This window comes from Haliotis rufescens, unplaced genomic scaffold (assembly GCF_023055435.1).
Source record: "Haliotis rufescens isolate VD_foot unplaced genomic scaffold, xgHalRufe1.0.p SCAF_4, whole genome shotgun sequence".
Lineage (NCBI taxonomy): Eukaryota > Metazoa > Mollusca > Gastropoda > Lepetellida > Haliotidae > Haliotis > Haliotis rufescens.
In genome coordinates, this window is record NW_025964112.1 from 19529790 (window position 1) to 19542406 (window position 12617).

Genomic DNA, 12617 nt, shown 5'->3' on the forward strand with positions numbered 1-12617 from the left:
ATGTGTATGTTCATGAGTGACACATGACCTGACTTTAAACAATCAACTCAACAAAACCGTTACAAACAGTGGACCTGATTAATGAAAATAATCTCAATCTGCCCCCCACCTTCAGTATTATGTTCTTTGTTGAATTATTCAACATGTCATAACTTAAAACTTATCCCCTGTCATAGCAATAATGATTTTATGCAATACCAATATCCTCTCAAGATGTTCAGGTGAAGGTGTGGCTATTTTACTCTAATTCAATAGAAAACAAATCTGTGATGAATCATTTACAAAAACATCAATAAAACACATTTTTACACTGCAAATGATATATAAGTTTGTTTTTCTTCTTTGTTGTGTTTGTAAATTTCAACGGGATTCGAACACACCCAGGAATAATTACACCGTTTGAAACTACGTTTCTCGTTTTTACCTCCCTTGCAACATCAGGGGAGGCTACTCTAATTAATGTCACCAAAGCATTAAAATTTCAGATGTCTTTGACGAAAAGAGACTGACGCGTAGATGGAGCGTCCTAAGGACAACTTTAGGAAGTTTTGATAGGTAAATTGGTTCTAGATATTGTATATATTGAAAGACATTGATTAATCTGTCCAAGAATCAGGATAATTCATAGCTTCACAGGTCAGTGAGGTGGATACAACACAATGAGAATAACTAACGAGCTACGAGTAGCCTTGTACGATGAATAACGGTTTATCTTTCCCAAGGAAACTAGCCTATGTCATAGATCCCGAGTGCGCGAATCGAACTGGGGATCTTACATTTAGTTCCAAGGGATGGATAAACCGTAATTCCGAGTTTCGAGTTCGGTCTTCTCTTGCTTTACCCATAATCCATTTTACTGCAAACATATCTAGATCCTATCTTTCCCTTGCCACCTTCAAAATGTTCTAGTATCTGTTAACCAAAACAAATGTACGAAACCGTGAACAAGCAGCCTTTTCACGGCTCATCGGATTGTGTAAAATAGCTCAATATAACCATTTAAATTTAGTATATTTTTATCATTTACACTGAAACAAAAACATTAATTTAATTCATTAACTTTAATAATTGCAAGTTGCATAAATCAACATTGGTGAATTCCAGAATGTCAGTTGAAGTGGGTCACACATGTTGATGTAACGTTACAGCGCCTCAGTAGGCCAATTTTAAGGTTTTCTAGCATGAATAAGTTGATGAAAGACATGCATACCACTACTGGGTGATGAATGGATGGATAAGAAATATTTATCAAGTTATTTATTCAGAATCAGAATACAGAATTATGCTCATTCCATATCATCGCATAGATGATAGACTGAACAAGAGTCATCAGGAGATGACATATATGCTTCTGGTCTGGTTCAATTCAGAAATGGAGTTCGGCTATACTTATACCCACCATTGCCATTGAAAACTATCAGTTCAGTGAAGAAAAAACTAATGCTGTTCAGTATTTTTTAAACTACTTAATCATCAAAAGACACCAGTTCACCACTAGCCTGATCTGTATAAGTAAGTTTCATCCAGAAAAATTCAACGGTTTGGGATTTCTGCTCCGGAAATATGCACTACCATAATTATCAGTATAAAATCTGATTTTAATAAATTAATAAAATGTGTCATCGGGTTATCAGTTTTAGTGCATGTGAGATGATTTGCTACTTTAATGACAAACATCAACACCTTATTTCAAATTTTTCATTTTATTTTTACCCAGAAGGATGGATATATTGGATCGATTCCTATATATGATGACCATATTGTGAGTAGCTAATGAAATGTATAGTCTGGAAGGTAATTTAAGGTACCGACGTTTACTACAATATCTGGAAAACTATCGGACCTACTCCAGTCAAAGTTGGTATGAGATTATTAAACAGTCATACATAACTGGATATTACATTTAAAGACAATCGGTGCATGAATAAAAAATATGTCTATTTAGCTATCACTATATTTCATCAACAGCCAGACCTGTTCGTCACAGGTGGAACAAGCATTCATTGAAACAGCCATCTGCATAATGCTACCCCTGCGTCACAGGGCCATATGACACAGTTGAACCAATCAACTCAACTCAAAAGGGTGCATGGGAATCATGCACGTTGAGACGCCCAACGCTAACACCGTATTCATGCGTTGATTTCACAAGCTTAGTACCTCTCTCACAATTAGGCAAATGAAGCTCCGTAAAACAGGGGCAGTAACTCTGTCAAAATTAGTCGAAATGAAACGGGACTGCGATATGCGTATCATCAACATGTCGACATCTTGTGTGTAGAGTGTCAGGAATATTCTCTGGAAACTGTAGGAGTTGATTTCACAAGTACCCTCTCTCACAATTAATAAAAACTAAAAACTAAAAAAAACATTGACATTAGCAAATATTACGGTAAGGGCTAGAACACTTAAAACTACTTGAAGTAAATTGATGTGATCATTTAAGAAATAAATGGGTGGCACTGCCCAAATACAGGAACTCTGTAATGTTCTTTATTAAAAATGTGATCATGTGACAGGCACAGAGACGGCATGAGTGACACCTGTCTTTGTACCATTTATTTCTATTTGATCTCATCTCTTTCCCTACTTTTCTTGCATTTGTTATTGAGTCACATTTTTGGTTAGGGTCAGCAGTTGCATTCATTTGGAGACACATTAATTTAAAGATTTACAGTATTTTATATCAATGTGGCATTCCATTTGATGTCCATGGATATTCCATGTATTCACAAAGTATAACATTGCGGGACATCATAATGATGTAGGTGCTTTGCCCAGACTAACACAATCAACAGAGCTGCATGGATACCAGTCAAAATGGACAAGCCATATTTGGTTAAGACAGCCAATTGAAGCAGACCAGTGAAATTTTCAGATCCATGGTGGTCGTTTTTATTATTGGTACATATTTTACCACACTACCAACCAGGACATTTCAGAAATACAAATCTATTGAGGGTCCCTGATTGCAGATAATATTAATCAATGGTTTGTCTGACCCAGACATGATTATAGAGTATTTGTACATGCAGCCATGAAAGTATTGATACATAGCTGGGATATTGCTGATTCTACCATGAATTTGGAATTTACTCGATTCTGATTGGTCAATCAGAGGCTATTAATCACAATAAACCCCCTCTAATTGAAACAGCTGTTTCTGACAACCGCATCACTGCGGAAGCTAATACTCATAGAATAGTACTATTTTCAGTCATTGTCGGTAGGCATATTTAAATAATTATCATGATAATATCTACAATTACAGGTTACAAAATGCACAGATGCGGTTACTACAATATTCAAAGGATGTGTGGCAATACATTTCATGCAGAAAACACAATAGAAATCTACAAAGGGAATATATTTACGTTTTGGAGACAACAGAAAGCTTGGAATTTTGGCGCTCTTCTATATACGACTGTGATGTCATATCTTTTGCGTCACAATGAGCGATATGATGTCATAATGGTGACGTGCGATGTAGAGCGAAAGCCTTGCAAGGCTCACTTTGTTTTCTTTAGGGATGCCCACCTCATGTTAGCTTACCAAGTTGCCGTGCTTATATGCTTTCAATGCCTGTCATATGTGAAGTATTACGGTGTAAACAAACTGCTTGAGTATATGCAGCGCCATATTTTGTTTGGTGATTCCCTTATTCAGATCGATAACCCGCTCAAAATACTGGACTCAACCAATGCCACATCACTCAGTATATTTGCTAACACCAAAGAGTTCGCGTTTTATTTAGTCATGGTAGAATGGAGATAAACATACTGAGTTTTCAATGTAGAGCTAGGTTACCTGTAGATTTAACCACCCTAAATTTATCATTTGATACCTCACGCTGCACGTTCGGTTCCAAATTCAATTTAGGGCAGTTAAATCTACAGGTTACCTAGCTCTACATTGAAAACACAGTATGTTTATCTCCTAAATGAGACTTAAAACAAGTTTACAAATCAAATTGAATACATCTTTGCACCACTGCAACATCATGAACAGACAGTAGGTGGAAGGATGTGAGCTAAAAGTGTTGGTGTGAAAAAGGTAGAGAAGTACAATTCACTTTACCATTTGATTTTCTACCCATTATATCAGGTGAAGGATACCTAGTCTGTTTAGTGTTTGAAATAATCCTAAAGTTATAAGTGCACTTGTTTTGTTTTTATGTTTCCAGACAAACTAACTTTGAAGCCCTTTGACCTGAAGATCTTCACCATGAGTTCTCCAGAGGAGTCCTATCTGAAGTGTGATATCTGTCATGCCAATTTCCGGAGCAAAGAAGATTTTCAGACCCATGTAGAACAACACTTCCTGAACACCGAGATCTCCAGGGAGACCAAGTCCGAGTCTCCAGGTCCAAGTGCAGCATCATCAGGTTTAATCTACATCTGTCCAATATGCCAGGAAGACTTTCTGTCTGAAGATCATCTGAAACAGCATGAGCAGTTGCACCAAGGTTTAGAATCATTAGACAATGAAGAGTTATCAAATGAGGATGTTTTAACTGAATACAATGCATTGCAGACTTACCAGCATGGCACTGCAGGTACTTCTTGTGGAGAAGCCAGTGTTCAGTCATATTGTGACAATACAGTTTTGGGGACTGGAGAGGGTAGTTCCGTGTCTAATAGTGAAGATGCTTGTGTCAATACTGTGTTTGGTGCAATGATGAGCGAAGGAGTTGATTCAATCACTACCAAGCCAGAAGTATCTCAGACAGGCAAGAGACCTTTCTCTTGTAGCTTCTGTGACAAGTCCTTCCTGCGCAAGTTTGACTTGAAACGTCATAATGTCACTCACACTGGCGAGCACAGCTTCCGATGTGGAACATGTGGATTAGGATTTTTGGATTCATGTGGCCTCAAGATCCATTTACGTACCCACACTGGAGTAAAACCATACAGCTGTGGAATATGTGGTAAGGCCTTCTCGCGGCAGCATGATGTCAAGCGGCATTCAATCATACATGCCAAGTCTCGGATTAAGTGTAAATGTATGTACTGTAATTTGAAGTTTAATGATCTTACTCAGCTTACCAAACATTTTATTTTCGCTCATTCAGAAGATGATGATGTTGCGTGTTATATGTGTGATTTAACTTTCAAAACTAAAGAAGAGGCTCTCAGACATGTAGAAGAATCACATGAGCAGAATGAAACAGAACCAAGCTTGAAGGCAGGGCTTTCAGACCAGGATGAAGATCGGAATGACTATTTTGATTGTGCCACAGGTCTGAACAAATGTCCTATATGCGAGAAGCTATTCACACGGAAAACCGACGTAAAGAGGCATTTGAAAACACACACAGGACACAAGGATTTCATCTGTGGTATTTGTGGGGTGAGTTTCATGGACTGTTCGGGACTGAAGGTGCATTTAAGGACTCATACTGGGGAACGACCTTTTCGGTGTCATGTCTGTGAAAAGAGCTTCAACAGGGGTTATGACCTAAAGCGTCACATGACAATCCACAAAGATGAACAAATCCTCAGCTGTAGGGTCTGTGATTTAAAGTGTGAAAATATTCCCAGTCTTAATGAGCATCTCCATACACATAAGGAGGCTATAAGGAAATCGCAAGATGACGACGACCTGGAATCCGTATCAGAAGATACGGATATTCCAGGTGATGAGTCTGATCCTGAACTTGGTGAGCAGGAAGACATTCCTCCCACCAAAATGTTTTTTTGTCATGTTTGTAAAACCGGATTCAGTCGTAGTCACGATTTGAAACGGCATGTAAGCAACTTTCATCCAGGAGAATATTTTTTCAAATGTGACATCTGTGGTTCCAAGTTTGATAACCGTCTGGACCTGAAACATCACATGAAATCCCACTCTACCAGTCATGTCACATGCTGTCTTTGCAACACGAACTTTGAATCAGACAACAAGTTACAAACTCATTTAAAGTTCCACACCGGAGAAAATCAACATGAATGTATCGTTTGTAACAATATGTTTTTTAATTCCTATGATCTAAAACGGCACATGATGTCCCACACTCAGGAAAAGCCATACACATGTAGCTTGTGTTCGTGTAAATTCTTTGCTGCTTGTGATCTTAAAGTTCACCTCCGCACCCACACAGGAGAAAAGCCATACTCCTGTCCTGTGTGCTTCAAAGCTTTTAACCGTAAACATGACCTGAAGAGACACACGGTGGTGCACAGCAAGACTCCATCTTGAATATTGTACAGTTTGTTTTGACAATAGTTGTGTGGTCTCACAAGACAACTACCCAGGTATTTGTATGCCGTATTTTGCTAACACTATTTATTTTCTACTTTTTTGTATACACTTTCATAAAGAATGTATTTGGATAGATTCATGTGACAATTTACCTTTAAATCTTATCTCATACTCAAATTGACTGATGTTCATGTAAAGAAAATGCAAACATGTCCCACTTGCAATGCAATTTGCTGTGCAGAATTGTGCTCAGGGTGCAATGAACAGGAGTTGAATCCCAGATTCTCCTTCATTATGATCCTTGGTGTTGGCACAATACCCATGTGGTTTTAATGCAGTATCAGTGTTCCCGTTTACCAGTAATTACCAGTTTTGTACCAGTGAAATTAGGCTTGGACCGGTAATTCAGGTGACTGCCAGTCCCTGTGGACCAGCAAATAAAGTACCTTATAAATCTTTGTTGTTGAACCAAACATTGGTGATATTCATATAAGTACATTTTTCGAACGAAGTCAGCTTGTCTGTTACCATCAGGGTTTCCCTTTGTCTATTTTTATTGCAAGGGAATAACATTTTGCTTTGCTTCGAGATAAAATATCCATTTGTAGTGACTTCATCTTGAAATATTAAAAAAAGGAGAAAATTATGACTGAAGTTAGTGTGAATGATGTTTAGATGAAATTAAGTTACTTCAGAGATGACAAAAATTAGGGTGGGACTGGTAATTATTAGAGCTGCCAGTCCACTAAACTGGCAGTTTCAAAAGCCAGCGGGAACACCAAGTATTAAACAGTATTTCAGTTACTGGGTATATATCAAGGCATGTCAGCATAATGTGGGAGGAAAGCTGAAAGTGACGCTGGTGTAAGATGTGAACCACTTTTGTGAAAGCCATGGGCTATTGTGAACAACATTCAGCTTTTAAGTAAGATGAGGAGATAACGTGGTTCAGCCATATATGATATTTGTAACATTACATGTTTTCCTAGGTTGTTTGTGTGTCATTATTGTACGATGTTTATACATGGTTATCTTTACAGACTATTTTTGTAGATTGCACAAATGAAATAAGAGGCCTCATTAATTAGATTTACATGGTGCATGTATATTCTTAAAACCCAAAACTAGAGAAATGGTTGTGTTTTTTATATACCTTAAGGGATGACATCAGTATGGAGTTATCTCTACTGGCTAGCCAAAACCTTGGAAACTAAGTACCTCTTCAGACGAAACCACAAAGTTGGAACGTCATGGCAAGCAGTCATACCGTTTCATTCCTCGTTTGTATGATGTCGTTTACTTGTACTAATACCTGTGCTGCTTCCACACATTGGGATGCCAAAAGACGAGTGCCTCTCTGCCATGGAACAAACTTTGTCCTGTCCTGAATTATTTTTTGCCTGGCAACAGTGATGGTAACCTGGACCAGCCACCCAGGAGATGTCTCTGAGAGAAAGGACTTGCCAGGATCATGATGATCACCAACTGCATCTGTCTGACAGTGGTAATGTACACCCTCTGGAACTCTGCATGTGTTGGAACCGGTATCTCCCAAACTGAGAAAAACTCAGACTGTTCACATAGTCAGAGGAGTATATTGTGAAAACTTGAACACAACTAGCTGAGGAAGGAGCTCTCACTTCCTCCAGGCTGGGCGGTAAATGGCTGGTAACAGATGTCAACATCATGTGCATGTTTTGGAAGACACATAGGGTCATACAGTTTCAAAGCCAATCCTGTCCCACTACTATGAACACAAGGTAGGTGTCATCTCCCCCTTTCTCTGAGGCAGTCATCTGACCCCATTGAGCACACATCTTGCTGGACTTGTACAAGAAACAAGTGTGTGTTTACCAACTCAGTCAGCAAAATTCCAGCTATAGCACTCCAGCCTGTAAATATTCTAGTCTTGACCAGACAAACCGGTGACTGGGCAGCATCACACACGAGTCCAGCATTATGACATACAATCAATCAAGTCACTGAGTCTATCCGCCTGATCCACTTAGTCACCTCTTACAGGAAGCATAGGGTAATTCAGGGTTAGAGCTGGGCTGTGTTTCTGCGGCATTGACACATCATTGTAATAATTAATGCATAAAAAATGGATATTGTGGGCCCAAGGGCACATTACATATGTGTGATGTCTAACTTGTTTTACACAATCACTTTCCATTTAAAACTTATTCCAATTTTTAAGAAATTTTTGGATCGCAAATACGTTTGATTTGTAATCTGATTTTTCTGACTAATAGTTTTTCTAATGACCAATGAAATGCTCTCATACAGTTTTGTGTCATTCTGAGAATGTTCAGTAACAAATGTATTATTGTTCATGACACAACGATATTATATCAGTTTTCCCGTTTACCAGTAATAACCAGTAAAATTAGGCTTGGACTGGTAATTCATGTGACTCAGTACCTGTGAACCGACAAATAAAGTACCTTATGAATCTTTATTGCTAAACAAAACATTCACAATAATCAATACAGTATATTTTTCGAACAAAGTCAGCTTGTCTACTATAATCAGGGTTCCTGCTGTCTATTTTAGGCCTGCCAGTACCACAAACTTTTCCAACACATCACAATACCCTATGAGGTAATTTGAAGTATTTTGTTGCCAGTCACACCAGCGAAACAATGCCCTGTGATGTCAGGAGTCATCGAGTGTTCCAAAGCTCCTCTCAGTGATCTATTATCTCCTCGATCACAGAATGTCATTGAATAAGCCCAGCGATGCTGAGTGAGTGAGTGAGTATGGCTTTACGCCGCTTTTTAGCAATATTCCAGCAATATCACGGCGGGGGACACCAGAAATCAGCGATGCTGAGAGTTTTGAATATTTGTTTACTAAATGAAACATGCGACAGCACATTTTTTACAGCAAGTGCTAGTTTATGAAATCACTTTTACCGGTATTTTCAATATAGTTTTTATTAATTCAAGTGGCTAAAATCATTATACCAGTAAATGGAAACTAATAAACATGTTATTTTTTAGATTCATTAATTTTCCTTTTTATGCACAGAATGTGGTTTATTAGTTATATTATATTGGTGCTGAACACATCCAAATGTCGCCAGTGTTAATGTAGGTACCCATAACTCCATCCTTAACCTCTATGATCATTTAGGGTTACGTACCTGTTTAGAAACTATGAAATTACTCAAACTTCATCATTAACCCTTGGATCCCCTTTTGCGATCAATCAACCCTTGCTTTATGATCATTAGAGTTAGGTACCCATTTAGTGGCTATCATTGATTTTATAGCAGCCCCTAATATTCTTCTCACAAAAACACTGAGAAAGCAGGATGAAGAATGGTTTAGAATTGAATATTTTGGCTGCTGGAAACATTCACACAAGCCACTTTCACTCGTTACATTTATTCAGTAATGATTCAAAAGCGGACTCACCCTTGTGGCATCACTAGCCATGCTTTTACCTCCCTTGTTCCCTACTATGGTCCACATCCTTGCAGTGTTCCCTACCACACGTTTCTGTCACAGAAATCACACAATGAATTATTAAATACCATGTCTTCATGCATACCCGCGAGTTCGACTTCTGACACCATTTTCAGTTGGTGCCATATCAGCTCATTCCTCACCACTCAGTATCTTGTAGATTACGGAACGGGTCGAATGTGCCAAATGGCATCGGGATCACTTTGAAGGGTCCTTAGACTAAAGTCACAAGACACCAAGCCTACCCGTAACCTTCGTCAGTGTCCATCACCTTTTCGACCCTTTTTCGTTCAGTTGCATAACATTCTAGGCATGAATAGGTAAATTTGCAGTTAGTTTCGGTGTAGACGTAGATCAGTTAGTTAGCTGTTGGGCTAACAATCCGAAAGTCTTGAGTTTGTGTCCGACGGATTCTCATAAAAAAAAAAATGGTTGCTTGTCTTTGAGACACATGACCTACAGCAGAGAGTGTCCTCATGAAAAGTTGTGGTACTGTATTCGAAAGGTTCATGCACAGAAGTAGCCTCAAGTTCTAAACATGCTGTTATAGCATATACATGATACAGCATTTTAATGTAGTCTTGCATGTTTACAGCCGTCACATTTTACCACATGCCCCCAAAAGTCATGAAAAGGCCCACAATTTTCAAGGACACCTAATTAAAATCCAAGGTTTATCACTGTTAATTGGTAGTTCTTCTGACCAGAATCTCCACTGGGGACAAGGAAAACAGCCTGTTGGTGCTGAGAAAAGTGACCCACACAACAAAGAAAAAAAGTTTGATTTATTCACTGGTACAGAAGCATAGCAAAAAAAAAGTGACATGGAAAAATTTAGTAAAAACTAAATATATTTTACAATTGTATACTTATCCTGTATTATCCCTTAATGCATTTACTGCTGTTTTGGGACAGAAAGACGAAGCTGTGAGAGGTCCAGCTGAAGAAGAAGTTCCAACCAGTTGTGTGGTAGCACTCTCACACAGCTGCCACATGACCCAGAAGTGTTGACGTCACATTACTGCTTTAAAGAGTTTGTCAGGGAAATAGCACTGTCATGGGAGGGGTACTTTGACGAAGTAATGCAGGATAAGAATACAAATGTAAAAGATACTTATATTTTACTAAATTTTGTAACTTATCCAGCATTACTCCTTAAAGGGCAAGTTCACACGGAAATGAACCTATTTTTCTTGTACTTTTTCCACATTAAAAGTGTTAACATAGACATGATAGAAGTGTCATAGACAAAAATATAAAAATATCACAATTAATTAACATATTTTTCGCATTAAAACGATTTATATTTTTCACATTTACCAAGTGTTCTATTTCCACAACAAAAACACCATGGCTTATGCCCCTTGCAATATGACGTCATTGGTGCCAATTGATAAACATTATGACGTCATCATGCTTTGTTAGAGCCGCTTCACGTGGTGTAGGTCCAGGTGTGTGATTCTAGCGTCTCAGATGCCAGCCAGCATAGTGTTATGCTGAGTCACCACTGCGCCGGAGTGTGTCGTAGGCCATGTTGTTTTACCGCAAACTGGTACTTAATATCTTTTGCATTGAGAATAGACAGGGACCCAGTTGAATTGGCACCAATTACGTCATAATCTAAGGGGGATAACTCAGGCCTGTTTAGCTCGAAAAACGAAGGCCTCATAACGGCATATCATTTTCACACTATTGTGAGCTTCCTACGTTCACTGTGAAAAAAAAAGAGTGTATATTTTCAAACACAGATACTAATTAATTCTAAAATTGCGTTTTGTTTAGAAAAAGAAAGAAAGTGATTTTTGCGTGTACACTTCCCCTTTAATGCATCTTTATCAGACGGTGCAGGCCTAACTTCAGATCTGATCCTCAAGAGACCCTCGTCAAAATGTCCAAGGAACCATCACCTTGCAATGACCACAACCATGTGACCATTCTTGTCAGATAGAAACAAGAGTGTGGGAGATGCAGGATGTTAGGTAACAGTACAGTAATAGAAGAAAGTGTGACCTAAGGTCTAAAATTGACGTACCAAGCTCATGCCAGTAGCATGTAAACCCTATAGTCTGGTGTGACGAGCACCAGAGAGGTCAAAAGGTCAGCTCAGGGCCAGTTATGAAATCCTGTCACAGACCAAGATGACACTGTGCGTCCTGCACTTAAACTGGACAAGGGTGATGTAGAGCGTTGACCCTTGCCGCAGCAGCCAGACTAAAGAGGAAGACTGAATAGCATTAGGTCAGTTGACCTATTTCAGATCGGAGATGTTTACAGTCAGAGAGGCCTAAAAACTTGACATTTAAATCACCCTGCTCAGTAGCCTAGAATCCCCTATTTAGCCAGCGATGAGGTTCAAGCTCCATACTCATACAATCCCCTGTGAACTGGGTGGTAGACAGACAAGTGGTGTTCGAGATCTGAGAAGAATGTGTGATGTTGCCTGTGAAGGAGCAAAATGATCACTATGATATTTGAGACACCTCCTGAGCTGTCAACGATGATCCCGAGAGGTGGGTACCTGGTAGCCTATGATGAATTTGTCAAATGGCTAAACGATCTTGAATAGTGATGATTTATAAGTTCTGGTACAGATGATGTCTACCAGAAGCCACGTAATCCAAGTTTAACCAGAGTACTATCGCCCTCTTGTGGACCATGAGGTCAGGCTGACAAAGGGCTTTAGGGAAAAGGTGGACCTCCGTTTGTATGGAAGTCAAAAGTGTGTCTTGAATCTTGATAGTGTTGGCTTAGACATTAGGTGGAGATCCTCATCCCTGGTGTGTGTCCTGTCCACCACCTCCAAAGCATAGATGGGCAAAGCATCCTTCCTAAGCTAAGGAATCTTGAACACCGATGATATCGCAAAATCTTTGTCCAATGGTGAGACCAGATCCTTCAGCATCGTTCCGGTGGAATGGAAGTGGTCTTGGACGAAATTAGTGT

At 39.0% G+C, this 12617-nt stretch overlaps 1 protein-coding gene across 1 annotated transcript; it reads left to right on the forward strand.

Moving 5' to 3' along the window:
- The first annotated feature begins 437 nt into the window (after positions 1-437).
- LOC124132122 (zinc finger protein 91-like) lies at positions 438-9146 on the forward strand. The gene is made up of 2 exons (XM_046495809.2): positions 438-555; positions 4184-9146. Exon 2 carries the CDS (start codon positions 4225-4227, stop codon positions 6196-6198), a length of 1974 nt encoding a protein of 657 aa, XP_046351765.1. The 5' UTR covers positions 438-555; positions 4184-4224; the 3' UTR covers positions 6199-9146.
- Positions 9147-12617: the final 3471 nt, after the last annotated feature.

Excerpts from the sequence above, each read along its gene's own strand:
- LOC124132122 (XM_046495809.2), top strand. The coding sequence starts at position 4,225 with ATGAGTTCTCCAGAGGAGTCCTATCTGAAGTGTGATATCTGTCATGCC.